The sequence below is a fragment of the Haemorhous mexicanus genome, chromosome 2, assembly GCF_027477595.1.
Source record: "Haemorhous mexicanus isolate bHaeMex1 chromosome 2, bHaeMex1.pri, whole genome shotgun sequence".
Lineage (NCBI taxonomy): Eukaryota > Metazoa > Chordata > Aves > Passeriformes > Fringillidae > Haemorhous > Haemorhous mexicanus.
Genome location: NC_082342.1, coordinates 50,324,216 through 50,343,114, shown reverse-complemented (window position 1 = coordinate 50,343,114; position 18,899 = coordinate 50,324,216). Strand labels below are relative to the sequence as shown.

Genomic DNA, 18,899 nt, shown 5'->3' with positions numbered 1-18,899 from the left:
ACAAGCATGATCATGCAAACAGACATTTTAAAAACTGGTCAACAATTAGAAGGAAAGGAGTTAAATGAAAAACATTTCATAACTCAAATGATTGTGGTCAGTTGCTGTCATTCCTATTAGTAAATACTTTAAATGCAACTTCAGCTGAACAAAAGCTAGATTTTTAATCAAAGCACTTCTCCAGGACAGTTTGAAAATTTGTAAAAGCAGTAATTTTAACAGAAAGACAAAAAAAACCCCCGAAAACAAAAACACCAAACAAACAAATCCAAAACAAAACCACCTGAAGATGACCCTTTAGAGTCATACAGGAAATACATCAAAAACACATCAAAACATACCTTTACATTTTCATGTATTGACTGAAGTTGTGCAGCTAAAGCTACAAATGTCTGATAGATTTTCTGCATAGCCATAGACAAATCTGTAAGATGCATATAAAATATTGGTGAGTAACAATCTCATTATCAGAAGAACAGATTTAGTGTTTATACCAAAGTAAGAAAATCACTTAAAACCCGTACACCATACAAAACACAAAAACAATTGCATGAAATACGAGACTTGACCCAGAAATTGGGTACCACAAATGATTCAAGGATTACTTTTCAAAAGGGCTTCCAACTTCATTTTGAAAGGTACTGTTTTCTCAGATTTACTTTTATGTACATGGTAAAGAGCTTCCTAAGATTCTATTATTTAGCAAAGTCAAAAAGTAGTATTTAAACTAATTTTAACCTAATTACATAGGAACAGTTTTTACCTCACTGGCTTTTACCTAGATACAGTTATATCAGATTTGCTTGCACTTGTATATACTTTCCACTCTTTCTGACTTAAAACATAGGTAAGTGTTCAGTTGATTTTGTCAGGAGTAGTAGAATGGAAGCTTTATTTACATTTTAAAGACATTTTACATTTTAAAGACACAAGCATCACAGGATCTCCAAATCTGGCTCTACTGACAAGCATATCATAATCAGAGAAACACAGCAGGGAGCTTCTTGCCTTTTATTTAGGATACCCTATTTCCCACACAGATATAAAAGTATTTTCAGGGCATTGACCTAACACTAAGGCAAAACCTTAGCACCAAAGGGGAAATCCCAAAGATTTTGGCAGAATGAGGTATCTGCACACAAAAAAATGCTATTCTCATAGAAGCACTGAAACAATGTACCAAAATGAAGGACAGAAAAGCACTGAGGTTGTTCTTCCATTGTGAAAAGATCAGCTTCTGTGTTTTCTCTCAATGATGCACATAGCCTCAATGCAAATATATATAGATATATGTACATGGAAATGCATATAGTAGCTATCAAGTTCTTGAAGATGCATAGATCTAGCAACGATTCTCAAACTGAAAATGTTTGCCTCTCCATAGAGGAATTTCACTCTTGTAAAATACAAAAGCTGTAGAATCAATTCATGCCAGCCCACAGGGTTGTGGAGGCAGCAGTATCTAGGAAGACTGGTCACAAGTTTCAAATTAGTCTGGAGGCAGACTAATTTATTGATACTAATTACTAAATATTTTGAAATTTTAAGGACATTGAGAGTCATGGAAACCTGCATGGCAAAGAAGTTGTTTCTGTATGGTAACAGCTACATATGCAACAGAATATTCACTAGATCACCAGATATTGCTGACAATATGCTCAAACTGATACAACAGATTGAACCTTGCCTACACAAGCAAGAAACCTTTTGATTACAGCAGAAACTGCTGAAAACCTTAGGAAAATCTGTGAAGGCATCCTTCTCATAGTCTTGATAGACAAGAAGGTCACACAAAGATAGAGGACCCTCAAGATTCAGCAGATCTTTCACTATAGAAGCTAGATCTAGATAGTCCTCTTGCTTTTTGACATATAAAGTCCATATAAAATTTGTGCATCATTTGTGATGGCAAGATGTTCAAGTAAGACAAGCACATGACATCACTGCTGATTGCAGGACCCATACCTAAAATGGCCTAGAAGATAAAATTGTCTATGACCACAAGAATGGTAAACAATCAGAAGACTACTGTCCAGAGGTCAGCATTCTTTGACCAGAGAGATTTTCTCGAGATTGAATGATGTGGCAGCAAACAAGACAAAATGATCTCAGTTGGTCAGAGCTGAAGGCAATACCAACAAGCTCCAAACTAAGGAGAAGTTCTCATTTTGATCTGGTGCTGACAGAGCAGGCACCCATATTTGTCTTGCCAGAAGGCCGAGTGTAAGCCAGAAGGCGCCAGACATCAGCTAGATGCTGAAGGGAGGGAGATGCAGATGTAAAAACAAACAGGCTTAAAAATCACAACTCAGGAAATGGATCTGCATTAAACAGCTCAAGAACCCTTATGAACGGAACTTCTAATTCCAAGTCTTTACATTGAACAACTACAGAATTCAATGAACACTAATTTGTTCAATACATTAAATGCGAAAACCCAACAGCAACGAAAGAGGGGAAAGATTAATTATGAAGTTTTCATGGTAAGTTTGCTAAATTCTTCATGTACAAAAGATTAGAACTGAAGTATTTACCTTGTGGAGTTATGTGTGAATTATTTGCTTGAGTAGCAAGATGATTTTCCAGTTCTTCAATTTGTTGCCTGTACTGCTGCAGCTGTACTTCAAACTGTTCGACCAAGATTCTGAAGTAGCTAGATGAGTAATACAGTGAAATTGTATGATTAAACTTCACTAATTTGTCTGAATTTTTTTATGTGATCTGTTACCTGCCAATTTTTGTTCAATTAATTGCACAGTTAGGTTGTATGACATTGCTGATATCCCTCTACAATTGGAACAAGAGTGAAGACTATTTTTCATGTTGAAGACACAAAGATAATTTCAGCAAAGAAATAAAACACTGATTCTATTAAGCACTCCATATAAAAGTTACAAGAAGCAGGGGAAAAAATCGTATTATGAAGTTCATAGAATCTTTAAATAGTTGGGTTGGACTGGATGACCTTGAAAGGTCCCTTCCAAATCCCCTGCCATAAGCAAGGACATCCTGACCTTCAATGCTTCCAGGGACAGGGCATCCAACATGTCACTGAGCAACTATTTCCACTCTTACCATGCTCATCGAAAAAGTTTCTTCCTTGAATCTGCCCTCTTCAGTTTAAAATCATCATCCCTGTCATAATAGGCCCTACTAAAAACTTTGTCCCTGCCTTTTTTACAAGCCCCTGTTGAGTATTGAAAGGCTGCAATAAGGTCTCCTCAACTTTCCTCTTCTCCAAGTTGTTTTAGTAACTATTTTCTATGAATAACAGTAACTTACTCTGCTGGGGCTGTATTTTCATGCTGAAGACCAGGAGGAGTTTTCTGTGTTCGCAATGCTATTTCTGCATTCTTTAGCTCCTAAATAAACAAGAGAAAATTAATAAAATATAAGGTTCTGCATGAAGTGTTCAAAAATAAAAATGCTAGGACTCTACTCTTCACTCACATAAAATTTGATCAGAATTTATCCAAAGAACTGACTATCAGAAAGTTGGAGAATCGCAAATACCAACAAAAGTTTGGGGACAGAACAAAAGACAGCACATACTGAAAGCACATTAAGTGCTCAGAAGTTGAGAAAATACTGCATTAAACTGTCAGACAATTTTTTTATTTTACTTCAGAAATATTGCAATTATTGAGGGGTAGAGAGGGAAAAAGGCAATGGTCAAGTACAAGAAAGCAACATAGCTAAAAGAGAAAAAAATAGGAAAAAAAAAGATTATTTTGACTTTTTAAAAAATATAAACCACTTTAGAAAAATGTCTCTCTATGGAAATTATAATGTTATAGATGATAATTACAGCATACAATTCTGCTTAATACTTCCTAATAATTTTACCATTAAGAATTTCTTAGTGCCTGGTTCTGTGATTATACTCAACTGCATTATGTACAGAAAGAGAAAAATATCATTATCTTTTGTTTTCACAGAAAACTGTTGAAAAGGTGCAACTATAGAATAAAATAAAGAAAAACATCAAATTTTTTACTTGAGAATAAACTATCACTTTTTTATATAGCAAGCAGCCTTAACCTGCTAGTTGAAATAAAAGGTGGCACAGAACTTGAAAAGCATCTGCATCAGAACTCGAGATCAAACTGTCTGCACAGCTCAGACACAGACTGGTGGACAGAGATGCGACTCAAGTTCCCTAAATGAATACTAGTGCTAATCAAGAAATTTTGGCCCCTGAAACATTATAGGGTAATCGGGTATTCTTCTCCTCCAAAGCCATCAGAAGAACGTGTCCTTGTATTTTTGCTGCTCTGGAGTCCATCATGTTGTTACAACAGCGTCTTCATTAGCATCTGAATGAATTACTAAAACTGAACTAAAGCGGACACGCATTCCCGTCTATTGCCTTTGCTACATAGGAACGCTTTCCTAAATAGAAGTAATTTTACTGCTGTTGTACTTATCTGAAAATATTGACAGCACAGATTTCAGTTTTCCCCGGTAACTTCAAAGGGACCAGAAGTGATTCAATTTTTAATTCTGTTTACAACTGTTTAGTTGGGACACATGTTAACTTGACTGATAAGAAAGGCTGGCTATCTTATATGAAATAATCAGCATACAAACTCTACATAACAAAGGTTATATTCAATTATACCTGTGCAGTTTCAACTTTCAGCTTGTCAATATTAAGAATGTTTCTCTGTAACCCACTGGCAACTACTGAGAGAAGTTGTTTCAAAGCTTTAATGTCTTCTTGTACTTTAAGCATCGCTTTAGAGGACATTCTACTTATTTCTTCCTGAACTTGTTTTTGTTCTTTCACAAATTTCCTGGGGAAGGTAAAAAAAATGGGGGTGGGGAGGAAAGAAACATAATATAATGAACCTGAAGTACCCACGTGTTTTACCTCTTGGTCACATTTTTTAAATAGCTAATAAATTTATTTTTCCCAAACCAAGTACTGAACAGTAAAATTACTGTATGACATAGAACTATCTTAACTCCTAGCATGCTAATACTGTAAATAACCAATCCAAAAGCCATCCCCCTTCCCCAAATTCCTCAATTTTAAATAGCAAGTGTTTAAAAATGTTATGCTGACCCCTGACAAACTAAGATATATAGAACATTTTATACATACAGTAATACATAAGCATCAGTGTAAAAGCAATTACCACTTTGAACTCACAAATACAAGGCATGCAGCCCAGTCCACAAACCATTTCCTTCCTGCCTGAGGGAAGACTTTTTAAATTCTCTATTCCATAGAAGATCCATTATGCACAAGCAATATGGATATAAGGTTCAATGCTCACTATGCATGTGCAACAGGCTTAATACTCCAAAAGAGAGATGGGTAAGAGCATATTGTTGGGCAGACCCATTTGCATAAATGCATTAAAAAGTCAGACTGACAAAAATGCATGAAAGTTAGACTAAGACTTCAGCTACTAGAATTACTTATTCATTCTGTTCCCAAAGCTGAGAGGCCCTGGGCTAATAACTTATCCTTCATGCAGCCTGCAGGAACATGTTCTTGTCACAGAGCATCAACAGTATACAATACTTTAGCTAAACAACTATCATAAATAAAAACCACTACTCACTGTAGATTTTCTACATCTTGACATATAACTGGAGGTAGATTTTCATCCTTCAGCGCTTTGCTATCTCTACGAGAGACAATGAATGTTTAGGTGGTCCTTCAATACTGCCAAACATTTTTGCATGACAAGTAAATACCACTAAAACATTCAGGTGAGTGATTACACAATTTTGCACTCATTGCATGAATATTGCAACTAGGAGTGACTTGGATTAACGCACTCAGATCCTATGCCAGGGTTCAAGTCTGTGGTGTAAGCACTTGGTAAATTTGCAGAAACCACTTTTCAGATCAGATAACCAGTCTATAGCAGATGCCAGATAAGCAGTAGGAATTGCATAAAATCATGACCAAACATTACTAAATTACCTATATGGCAAATGTTGGTTATGCAGACCTTTTTTCAATATCAAATCAGCAAAAAAGTGAAAATATTTGTTTAGTTTTTTTCTGTTACAACATGGAACATAAAGAAAATCTGACACTTACTCTGGTCTTGTTCCCATTTTGTCACCTAGAAGATAAAAACTGTAGGTCATAAATAAAGCTTTGAAGAGCAAACAAAACAATCTTAATGAGGTTTTAAGGAAGAACTAATGACTACAATCTACTTGATTTCTCATGATAAGTGGAACAGCTGTAAGAAAAAGTGGGTTTTAATTTACAACCCCTTCAGAGGTAGCTATATTTTCAGGAACAATGGCTCAACAGTTGAAGCGCTAACCTCCTGGCACTCAGAGTAACAACCTCTTGTGTCACTACACAAGTCACTACAAACGCACGAACAGCTGCAGCTGCATAAGAAATCTGTTTCTGCTCATGCAACCTCAACTCACTTCAACCTGAACCCACAAAACATTCAAGTGTTTAAATTCATCAATGGCAGACTCCTCTTAGATATGAAGGCAATGAACATTTGCCCACTGAGCTTCCTCAAAGAATTCTGCTATTGCATTAAGTCCAGAAGTGAGTGAGATTTTACAGAACTGAAAATGCTACTGCTTACCTGCCACCTACACACTTTAAACTGCACATCTGTGGATCAAGATGCCAAATGCCTCTGAGTGACAGAACAGAGATGGAAACAGCATCATGGGTAACACAGGGCACAGCTATTTCTAGTTATGGCTGTGGCAGTAATTGCATTCCATCCCACAGCAGTCTGCTAGGAAGAGCACTCACTCAGCATAAGAAAAAGGCTTCACCTTCTTCAGCTGACTCTAATTCACATCCTGTCAGTGCCACAAAGGCAGAAAGCAGCTACAGAGCTAATGCTAGTACCACAGATGTTTGAAGCTGCACAAGTCAGTGCTCCTGCCAGGAGAAAGTACTACTTTTAGAAGCAACATCTGTTTAAACTGTTGGCAGACTGTCACCCAGGACTTTAGACTGCACTCACAACCATTCCCTATGCCTTCTACTAATGGGAAAAAAAAATCTACATGCAATTAGAGAGGGAAAAAGCACGATGGACAAACACCAGAATTTAGGACTTTGTCTGCTCTGATAATCTAAAAAATAGGCAGAAAGCTATGCACACTTTGCTTTTGCACCCCAGACACTTCTTGTTGAAGTTGTTGCTGTATGTCACAATAATTACAAGACACAAATTTGACATCAGATTTTGCTACTTTCTAGGCAAGTAAGTGCTTCAGATTTTACTTTTTTTAACATTCTCTTAGCAATACAAGAAGAAAATATGTATTAGAACAGGTTTTTATTCCCTGCAGCCATATTTTAAAGATTTACTAGATGTTCAGAAACAAAAATTTTTATTACCAGTTCCAGAAGAGAGAACACAGGCTAGTCCTGGGATTGTTAGGGCATTTTTATTTCATAGCCATATCACCTCCTTCCTTTGCATCATGAGGAAAAGGGAAATAAAACCCTCAAAACCACGGTGCCACCACTCTCAAATCATAATGCAGTTCCTCATATAGCAGTACAAACAACTGAACTGACAGAACTAAGTAGCAGCACACAGGTAGGGATATTTCTAAGGGCTGCTTAAGCTAGCACAAGCCATTAAGAGGAACACTTCTGAATTAAAAACTCCAAAAAAAGTCTCCTTTGACATTTCCCACTGCTTAGCTAAGGGATCTCTGCTCATCCTGGCAGCAATAGTCCAACTCACCAGTTCCACTATACAACATACAGGGGAATTCAAGTTACTCATTTAAGTTTCCACCCTAACCCTAGTGTTGTTCCACTAAACAACATTACTACCTAAGTCGATTTTCACTCTGTGGCTCTCTGGTCCTTATTTTATGATACTTGTATGTTATGGAAGTGTTGTGATATCCTAATATTATACTGATGGAAATCTCCTAAGTGTCAGAGCCTTTTCATTACCCCAAGTTTCAGTAATCAATTCTAAAAACAATCAACATCATCCAGAGTACTCCAGTTTTTACAGTCAACATGTCCTCTCTTTTACAAGTAAGAACTAGCTCTCCACAAATTATGCTACTCTCTAAAGCTGGCTTCGTGGAGCTTATATATTTTCTTCCCTTTTAGCTGCTGGCATACCTAATTCAAAATTTTAGTCCTGAATGAAATAAAGATACTAAATTAACAGATTCCCCAGTAAAAGCAAGGCAAATTAACAAGCATCCATATGTCAATGCTCAATATTCCTTTACTTAAATACTTTAAAGGTCTCACAGAAGTTTTTATAACTGGTTTTAACAACCTGACAGAACATATCGTGTATCGCTACACACCACCAGAAACAGTTTTGAAGAGCAACATCTAAAATTAGGATACTTTAGTTGTGCAGGCTTTCAAAAGAAGAAAAACAAGTTTAAAATCTGTTACAGCTGGACAACAGTAGTTTCAAACCAGCGCTATTCATATTTGTAACACACTACTTAAACATAGCTCTGCTCCCCCCTCTAGTGACAATCTGACATAGAGCAGAAACCTGTGATGGCATCTCTGCAAGCAGCCCTCAGTCTTCACTCCCAATAAGCTCAAGGATTTGAACCCTGGTTCTCAAGCTTATACGCACGCAAACAGGCATTTGCTTGCTGTACAAGCAAAATATGAACAAAATCAACTGAAATGCCTTTGAAAGAGGGAAGTTAAAGCTGTCAACTTTAATCCCACACTCCTAATCCAATAAAATAGTCTTTGCTGCAGTGTTCTGAAAATACTCTCAATTTAAAAAAATGTTTTAAAACAAACTTACTCTTTTTGTCTGAAGAACTGCTAAAATCAATGCCACCAAGACCTTCGCTGGCAGTAGTTGAAGGAGCCGCAGCTGTCCCCAGAGACAAACCCAAAGCATTCTGCCCAAGTCCTACAAAAAATCCAAAGAGTATTTTTGCCTTTTGCAGTGTTATCAAGACTACAACACAGCACAAATTCTTACTCTAGAGCTGCAAAAGGAAGCTATGAAATGAGAGTGAGGTCACGACACTGACAACAACATTGACAGTGAAATATTTTATTCAGACCAAAACCCATCAAAAATAAGGAGCTTTCCATCTCTCCGTAGGTAGTCATGTCTCATAGTCCTCTCCCCATATATGATCAACTTCCTTGAGCCAATTATGGGAATGACAAAGATTCCCTTATATTTTCACTTTTGAAAAACTCTTAAGTAAAAATTAATTTAAGAATAGGAAAGGAGACAATTATTTCAGTTTCATTTTTATTGTCCATGGATAGCAACCTTGTTCTTAACTGTAACACTGTTAAAAACTACACTTCCACAGTATTAACACTTTGTATAAACCAAACATTACATTGAACAATCACACATTAAATGTCATTGTTTCAAGACAGGAGAAAAACTAAACTTTTACCTGTTGCTGCTGTGCTTGTATTCTGGAAAAGTGAACCTCCTAAGCCTGCTAAGGCTCCTCCTAAGGAAAGGCCTGTGGAAGCAGTTGTAGTCGGAGCAGTTGTGCCACCCAAATTTAATGTAAAGCCAGTGGTTCCTGTAGAGAAAGGAAACCAGATTAATGCAGACACTGCCTTCAAATACATCCATAGACAATCTAAAATAACTGAAAGGTCTGAACAGCATCTTTATCATAATTGGATAATAAGTGGTTTTATTTCCTGCAGAGTTTTCACACAAAGCCATAGCCTTTTGAATTACATGTTATTTTGCTTTGCAACCTCATAACCCTAATTAGTCCATGTTTACCAGCAACTACACAAAAATTGTGGCAGTTGCCCAGAACACTACAGATTCTAGAACCGAGGACAGAATTTATTTTACAGCATAATTGAACTAGTAAATGATGCTGATTTTTATATTAAAATGCTGAATTTTCAATGCTTTAACATTAAAATATTTACACAAGACACGTGATACAATAACATTTCCATGGTGGTTTGAGCTGCCTTCTGGAATACCGATTAAAAATTATTAGTAATAAAGGGAAGAACTGAGTAGAGAAATACCACAGGCATAAAGGGACAGTGAACAGAGGACACTGAGCTCGGAGAGGTGAGCTCAAGTGCAGACTTCCAAAGTTAAGAAAAATAAGAGTCTCAAATACCATCATGCATGGTGCAGTTCAGCTGAGTTAAATATGATAACAGGTATGACAATATGAGAAGTAATTTAAAATGTTTAAAACCATTAAAGTTTAAAAACATTATTTCCAATGCTAGCTAATCATTTCAGGCCATGTGCATTAGGCAGACATCTCCCAAACTTTGCAGCTGCATAGGAAGGAAGCTTTCAATCTTCAATGAGGTTAACAATAAGAAAAATCATGACAAATCAGCTCTTGCTACATTTCTAATGACTTGGATTATATGCTGTCTATAGCACTAGGTTCTCTGACCATAATTCTACCTGTATTAGGGTACCCAAATTTAGAACTCAAGAAGTCCAATAAACCCTTTATTCATGGACCACAAGATACATAAATAATAGAAAAACAGATGTGGAACTGTTATACAATAAAGTTTTATTGTTTGCAAGCAAACAAAAAATAGCCCCACACCCCTAAACGTTTTCCTACCTGCTGCAGGAGTTGATGTAAGAGCAGATGATAATGACAGGCCACCCGCTGAGGTAGAAGTAACAGGTAAAGCAAATGGTGTGGCTGAACCTGCAGGTTTGCTGAAACCTAAACTAAAGCCTGTGGTAGCTGCTGATGTGGTGGCAGGTGTGCCTAGAAGAAATACAAAACCAATTATCACTCTTGAAACATTCTGTTTGAGAATGAAAGCTAAACTCACCACCTCTTCAGCCTCTCACTTAACCATCCTGAGTGACACAACACAAAAGATCAATAGCATCAAGTAAAATATTCCCACAGAACTTTCTAAAGAATTTCAGTGGTTTACATCAATTACACAGGCATTTTTTGCTCCAGAATTCCTAGGGATCCAGTGGGCTTTAATTCTGGACTGGCAATTCTATCTACTAGCAATCCTAAAACTGTATAAAAAAAACCTACTTCCACCAAAAGCATCTAGTAGATGACACAAACATTGGAAAATGGAGATATAAACAATACTGCTCAAAATACAGACTACAAATTCTCAATTAGATGTGCACACCAAAATGAATGCACATATCCTTTCAATTTGTAAACAAGAAAAATATGTTGAAAAGTTACTTCCTCAAAGTTTGCTTTTAAACATTTTTGAAGTAAAATAATTTCTACTTCCTGCTGTTTTCATGGTAAGAACACATCTCACATTCTAGAATCCCTATTCCAAAGTAAAGGAGAGTGCACATACATACTCAAACCACAACAGCAAACACATACTTTGTATTCTCAGTAACTGCTGTTTTGGATGACATAATTTCATCCAGCTAGTGAAAAGAATTAATGTTCATCTGCATAGTATTGACTTCCAGATACGATTATGTATCACACAGTCTTGTCTGGGTTAGCTGCTGCTTCTCCCTTCTGCCCCTTTGATTTCCTTCTTTATTCTTTTTTCCTATTTATTCATAGCATGGCTTTTTAAGTTTTTTGACTGCATTGTGTCTTGTAGCACCTCTACCCTTAACATTAGTGATAATCAAACTCAGTTACTCCTCAGACCTCAGCTGCTGTTTAAAAAGAAAACAAAATCAAAACCAAGCTAACAGCAACCCATATAGTCCTGTGTTTCCAAGGACAACTAAAATTTACTCACCACAGATGGATCAGAGAAACAAAAAATATTCCCAAAGCCTGTTCCCAGTTCAACCCTCTTTATTCTTCTTAAAGAGATAATTATCAAACAAACATGTTCACACAGGATTCACTAGACCAAGAGATTCTGTAGGAATAATTCTTTCGTAACAGATCTCCCTTTCGTCTGATGAAGGATGAAACTCATTAGGGGAACATAAATACAAAGTCCAACTTCTGACTGTCACTGTTGTACAAGAATGAATCCCTTAACAAGTAAGAATGCCCAGAACTTCAGGGCTCCATTCTGATTTACAGCCTTAACATTTGAGTTGCAAAGCAAACAGCATTTAGTAATGGGGGAAAAAGCTCACATATGATCACTAGCTCTATACACTACAAGAAAGATTTAACTCTTGGGGTTTTTGTCTGTGTAACATTAAAATCCAAATTAGGTCCTTACCTAATGTCAGTCCTGTAGCAATAGTTGTTGCTGTTCCTGCTTTAAGAATGAGAACAAATGAACAGAGTAAGAACAGTAATAGAAGGCCACAGAGAAGCTGTGACAGTAAAAAACATGAAACAAAATCCTGAACTAATGCAACATTATGAGACAACTACTACACAAGTTCGTCTTCTGTAGTGTATTGAAAAATAACACAGAAAATAGTATGGGTAAACACCAGCAGCAGATATTAAAGCACAACTTATTTCAAAAAATGTAGCTTGTCTTTGTAAGAAGCTGCTAACAGTGAAGCTGATGTTAACACAGCAGTATATTATGTGAAATTTCAAATAAAGTAAAGAAAAAAAGATGAAAACTAGTAATTCTACCACGTATTTTTTTAGCAACATGGTAGTACATAACATCAGCATGCAAATCAGAAGACTTACAGCATAATGAAAAGGATTACAGAGTCTAAAGTCCTTGTAAAATCCTATCTTGGTTAAGGTTTCTGCCCCACTGGTAATTTAAAGAGACTATTCTGGACTCAGTGTTAGGCCATTTCATATTTTAAAAACCATCTGATTAGATTATCAAAAGAATCACTGAAATAAAATTACCCCAAAGTAGCCAACTACAGTAATACAAGCTTTCAGTCGATTGCTGATTTTATTTTTAGTAGATTGGTCCTTAGAACTTTCCCCATCTACTCATATAAGCATACAAGAAGAAAAAGACCATTTTATCTAGCATTATTGCAGCAAAGTAAAATTTATTTTTATGTCTGCTTGACATAAAAAAAAAACCTTCCCTGTCAGGAAAGCTTTAGAATTTTGTACTCCATTACTGCTGAAAGAAACTGTGTGTGTTCATAGGCTGAATTAGAGACCTAAGAAAATATTAAATTCCTTCAGGCATATTGCATTAAATATCCCCAAACAACAAACTCAGAAATGTTCACTACTGTAGAATTACAAGTATTGCATTACAAATGCAAACAATCTCACAAAGTTTTAAAATACTTTTAAAATCTAAAAATACCTCAATCTTAAGTCAATTCTGAGCATCCTGGATGAAAAGTTAAGATTTCTAAAATACAACAGGATTCAAACTACAGAACAATTAACACATAGCCCAGGAAATTTTCTGGTAATTGCAGTTGTGTTTCTGCTGCACTGGTACCACTTAATTCTTAATGACTGATCTTTCAAACTACTTAAAGAATCGGTTTTATAAAATTGTGTAAGTAATATTCTAAGCTACAGAATGACTGTAAAAGAGTACACATTTCAGTATGACCCAGTTTTTTTGAGTAAATATAAATTATATCTTCACTGCTGAATCCAAAACTTGCAGTACAAGAATTCTTTTCTACCTGTACTGGTGCTTCCTAGCGTAAAGCCAGTGGTTGATTTTGATCCAAAAAGTCCACTCCCAAAACCCAGTGAAGGAGCCGATGTAGTTGCTGTAGCAGTGGAAGAGCCCAGAGTTCCAAAATTAAGTCCTCCTGTTGAGCTATTACAAAATAAGACTATTAGCAGTAATTTTATTTCAAAATGAAAACACTCCCCCCTTACGTCAATTTCTTTCAGATGCCATTATTCACGTTCCCACAAAGATCATTCATCACAAACAACCCAGCTGGGCAAGACAGAGTCCAAGCTCACTGCTACTGAACAGAAAGAAGGAGCCCATTTCCCCCTTTCCTTCCACAACTCTGTAACTCCCATTGCTTCCCTGACACTCACTCCAGCATTTGTTCAGCTGCTGCTGAGCTGATAGATCTTACTAGACCACTAGGAAATTTAAACTTTTCTCTCAGCTATCTCATTCATTCAGCCTAATTGTCCTTCCTATGCTACTGAAATGAGAGAACAAATGCTAGAGGAAGAACAAAGATGCTAACAAATCTGTATGATCTTTTCAAAGCAGGTTACAAGTCCAGTTAGTTATCTCTGACCAGAAATTTCAACCAATGATGTTTTCTTTCATTCTTAGGTGATAAGCAGAGACACAGAACCATTCACATCAACAACACAGCTTTACCCTATCTTACTATCAAAACACACTGAAGCAAGAATTACTTTTCTAACCAAAATGCTATCCTTTTGCACAGACTCCTACCACGTGCCTACTGTATTTTTTTGGACTGCCTACCTGTCAGAAAGTTACAGAAAAACAACTTCCAGATCAACTTTTACAGATGAAGGGGAAGAAAAAGCACAGAGAGAATCAGATTGGTCATCACTAGGAAAATGAAGGCTTTACTACTTCTTTTGGGTGACTACACATTTTAGAGACTTCATGCCAAATAGGAAACAAGCTTTACAATTAGCACTGAACACAGGAGAATACAATAATCATGGTTATCTCCAACCAATGAAATTACAGCTACCAGCACCCAGATGAGTCTGTGGTTTAAAAAATTTTTTTCTTATTTGATGAAAGATCAGACGAATAATTTATCAGATGACTAATTTTTAGTAACTTCCTGGTCCTATTTGTGAGTCTTTTTAGAAATAACGTACAGTTTTCACAAACACATTTTGCTTAAGTACAACACTTAAGTGCAAGGCTGAAGCAAAATGCAATTTAGACTTCACCAAGAACTTTTATCTTTTAGATGTTCAGTATTCTCTCATTTCTCCCTAATCTCCTCTCTCTTGGTGAATGAGGGCAGCTCCTAAAATAACAAGTCAAGCACAAAAGTAAATCCATACCAAAAAAGATACAATTAGCTCTTGAATTAGAACTTTTCAAGCTATCAATAAAACTGATCATGGCAAGCCCAGTTGGCTGCAAGTTCAGAACTAGGTGTGAGTTATTTTTTAGGCAGTAATTCAGGAAGCAGAGTGGCCAAGAAGTTTAGAAGGACAAAGACTCGCTAACTGTCGCACAGGATCCAGAGCCTTTCAGCTGTCTTACCTCCCAAAATTTTAACAAACCAAACTGCAGCACCATGACCTAACTACTTGAAAACTTAAACATACAACATGGTGCTTCTCTCACTAGTCAAGAGCTCACGTGTCTCATTTTTTTTCCAGTAGATGACTCTTCTGTGAAAGTTTTTTGTGTTACAGCACTCCCATAGAAGAAAGCTAAGGTACAAACTGTGATATTTGGCACTACAGGAGGACAAAAAAAACCCCAAACCAAATGTAGTGGCCGTTTTTCAAAATAGAAGGAATCCAAAATGTAGGAACAAAGTAATGGCAGCATTCTCACCAGCAGGAGAATGCATGGGCCAGAAGAACACAGATGGAAGGAAGAGGAGCTCAGGTCAGTGAAGTCAGGTCTGAACTCTAATTCTAGAACTAGAATGAAGCACTGCCCTGGCTAAAGCATACAATAAGAGAACATCAACTAAAAAAAGAGTGCAAGTGCAAGGCTGCTGGCGCAAAGCACGAAATAGACAGGCTTGCATGTCACAGATGCTTTCAGCCACCAGAATATAATCCTTGGTCACCTAACATTTATGCTTGGACCAGACAATCAAATTCTTTTTCTCCCAACACCTAGCAATATCATCTTAGACCTAGCTCAGAAGAACAGCTTCTTCTTACAGTCTTAAACATGTTCTCAAGCAAATTATCTCACAGGGATCCAGAAACAGTAAGAAGGCCCCTTCCTCTATGAGTTTCTTCGACCAATAGCCCTGAATCCTGGTCCTGCTTGTAAAAAGAAATAAATTAATAAAAATAGAGAGCATCATATTGCTATTATTATCATATTGCTATTAAACCTTTTTTTAAAGAGATAAAAAAGCCAGCTGGAACACAAAAAAAACCCACCAAACATAAACATTTAAGTTCAATACACAGTTTTTTAAAGCGTAGATCAACAAGACAAGAGTTTCTCTTATTTCAGTACATTTAGAAGAATAGTTTTAAATGAACAAATATTATTTTAACTTGCTCGTTTGAATCATAGGAAACCTACTTTAAGAAGGCATGAAGCAAAAGAGGAAAAACTCCTTATCAAGTCTACATAAGCTTTACTGCAGAAGTTAAAAAACCAAGCAAACAAACAAAACAAAACAAAAAAACACAGAAAACCACCACCACAAGATAACTCAAAACCTCCAAACAATCCCCCTCCTCCAAAACCAAGCAGAAATAACACAAGAAAGTCATCAATCTGTCACAACCACAACATTTACATTATTACAACAAACTCAGAAATCTTATTCCCTCTCCTATGGGCTCCCAAAGAAGCAATACTGCCATTTAATCCAAGAATTATATGGATGTCCTTCAGATCCAGATGCTCTGTTCTCTCCATCTCACAATGCTATTTCCTGACGTTTCTAACAGGTATTTCCAAATACAGCACCTTAAGCGAAGCTCCCTTGACTAATCACCTCTGTCCATTTAGTTAACACTACAGCGATCAATTGTGATTACATTGGGGTAAGTCTCTGACGCTAAGTCCCACAACAGCCTTGATCTTCAAGAGAGGTACAACAGCAAGCATGTCAGAATAAAGAGGCTCTCCTAGGCCAGGTGTGTGCAAAGAAACAGAAAAGGGGGGGGGGGGGGGGCGACCCACCAACAAGATAACAGGTAAGTCTAAACCATAACGCTTGGAGTACAGAGCCTACTGTACATCACACGCACAAAGTTCTCCTTTTACTCCAAGATACTATACACCGCATACAAGGTTATTTTATTTTTGCTAGAAAGGGCTAAATCGAACCTAACTTCTAAAACATATATAGAACATCTTTTGGACCCTGAATATGTGGGCTCTGGCATCAACGTTCTCCATGCCGCGGACACAAACGCGGGCTGACTTCTGAGAGAAACCTGGATACACATCTGATTCACATCCTGCGTTCAGGGCGGCAGGCTGAACCGTAGGGGGATGCATCCAAAGCCAAAGCAAAGCACAATAAGAAAAGCAACCCCTTTAATTATTAGCTGCTGAACAGAACGCTCCCTACGTCTCTGCCACAGGCGCAGAAGACAAGGCAAGGGAGGTAGGGGCAGACACAGTGCACCCAGGGCCCTGCGGCCGGGACTGCCCCGAGTCCCGGGCAGTGACTCGCTCACTCACACACGCACAGGCCGCCCCCGCCCCCCGCACCACGGGGGCCCTCGTTCAGGCTGGGCCCGGGCCCACGCGGCAGCCTCAGGCCGCGGGGGGCTGCAGGCACGGCCGAACGGAGAGGAGCGGGGGAGCCGCATTACCTCGGCGTGGCGGTTCCGAAGGAAAAACCCCCGACTGCTCCTCCTCCTCCTGCCCCGGCGGCCGCCGTGGAGCCCAGGGTGCCCGCGCCGAAGGAGAAGCCCGTAGACATGGCGGCGGCGGGAGCGGCGGGAAGAGCCGGAGAGCGGGGTCGGGAGCCGGCGGCAAGGGCCGGTTCGCTGGGTGAGCAGGTCGGTGCTGGGGTGGCGGCCCCTCAGCCCCGCATCGCGCCCGCCGCCACCTGCGCAGTGAGCGGCGACACCGAGCGCGCGGACGGACGCCGGCCACGCTCCCCTCCGCGCGCCCGCCGCGGTGCACCACGGGACGGCCCGGCGGCCCTTAAAGGGGCAGCAACGCGCGGGAGCCGCGAGTCCGGCCTGGGTCCCGGCACCGCTAGGGCGGCTAGCCCGTGGGACAGACTGACAAGTGACACGTTCCATCGCAACGTCAGGAAACACTGCTGGAGTGACCGAGCACTCACCAGGTTGCCCAAATAAGTGGTGGTGGAGTCTCTAATAATCTTTAGTGATTTTTAAAAGCTGCCTGGACGTGGTATTGGGCAAGTGGCTCCGAGTGGCCCTGCTTAAGCACGTGGAGGCTACTAAGCACCTCCAGGGACAATAGAAAGAACCCTCTTCCAGGAATAGTCCCATGTGCAAGACTCACAGACTGAAGCAGAGGCCTTCGTAACCAGGGAATGGCTCACTTCCCACCCATCTACTGTCACCCCATTGTTAGGAAAATTAACCCAAGATGCCAAAGGTTTACGTCAAAAAAGTAGACAGAGGAGTCCTGTAATTTTATTAGAATAAAGGGAGAGGCTGTGGGGCATTTCCCATGGGTCTCTAAAATTGTTGGGGGATGCAGCCCCCTTTTATTCTAAGTTCCCAGTCACCCTCTTCTTTTTCCCCACTGGCTGAGGTACTTGGAAGGTACAGACTTCCCAAGACACCTACCGTGAAAAATGCATATTTTATGATTGGCTTTTTGCAAATGTTAAAATGAATATTATATGTGTTATGTTAGAAAGTTATGCTGTATTGATTCTTTTTAGTAGTGTGTTAAATATAGTTTTTGGTTATAACATAATGTTAAAATAGAAACTGTGTATGTGAGATATTTTTTTAAGAAAGGAATGAGGTACTCACACCAGATAGCAGCCACAGGACACCTAAATCTTTCAGAGAAAGAGAATTTATTGCTCCCTTATCAGAAGAAATGAACTTCTTCCCACCTTGCTCAGCTCTGAAGATGCCTTCAGGATTGAGAGGAAGAAGTTGACACTGACCAGACAGAATCCTTTGCTTGAATGGAATTTATGCATCATGTATGAGGTGTATGAACATGCAACAGGCTATTGCTTTTAAGGGTTAATCCTCTGTTGATGTATGTCTTTTTTCGGGCTTATTTTGCCCAGAAAAAGGTACCTGGACCCTCCATAACTCTGTTCTTATTGTCTCGTATTTTTCTAAATCCTAATTGTCCAAATTATTATTACTCTAATTAATTATATTACTAATTTTATAACCATTTTATTACTATTAAACATTTAAAAACAACTGATTGGCGTTTTTCACACCTACTCCATGCCCCTGTTAAA

The 18,899-nt window shown here is 38.4% G+C and overlaps 1 protein-coding gene across 7 annotated transcripts in view; it reads right to left on the bottom strand.

The window, feature by feature from the left end:
- NUP58 (nucleoporin 58) overlaps positions 1–17,604 on the bottom strand; it is a 39,904-nt gene extending 22,300 nt beyond the window's left edge. For 2 of the 7 annotated variants that reach the window (XM_059838767.1, XM_059838768.1), the window contains exons 1-12: positions 17,302–17,603; positions 13,488–13,627; positions 12,131–12,169; positions 10,558–10,710; positions 9,382–9,516; positions 8,763–8,873; positions 6,062–6,086; positions 5,574–5,639; positions 4,622–4,796; positions 3,283–3,362; positions 2,535–2,653; positions 342–424 (exon numbers count right to left, since the gene is read on the bottom strand). In XM_059838767.1, the coding sequence (XP_059694750.1) occupies positions 342–424; positions 2,535–2,653; positions 3,283–3,362; positions 4,622–4,796; positions 5,574–5,639; positions 6,062–6,086; positions 8,763–8,873; positions 9,382–9,516; positions 10,558–10,710; positions 12,131–12,169; positions 13,488–13,627; positions 17,302–17,411 (1,236 nt within the window). In that variant the 5' untranslated portion in view covers positions 17,412–17,603. Of the gene's footprint in view, positions 1–341; positions 425–2,534; positions 2,654–3,282; positions 3,363–4,621; positions 4,797–5,573; positions 5,640–6,061; positions 6,087–8,762; positions 8,874–9,381; positions 9,517–10,557; positions 10,711–12,130; positions 12,170–13,487; positions 13,628–17,301 lie in introns of all 7 variants that reach the window. The other 5 variants (XM_059838770.1, XM_059838769.1, XM_059838765.1 and 2 more) reach the window with 5 other exon arrangements.
- Positions 17,605–18,899: the final 1,295 nt, after the last annotated feature.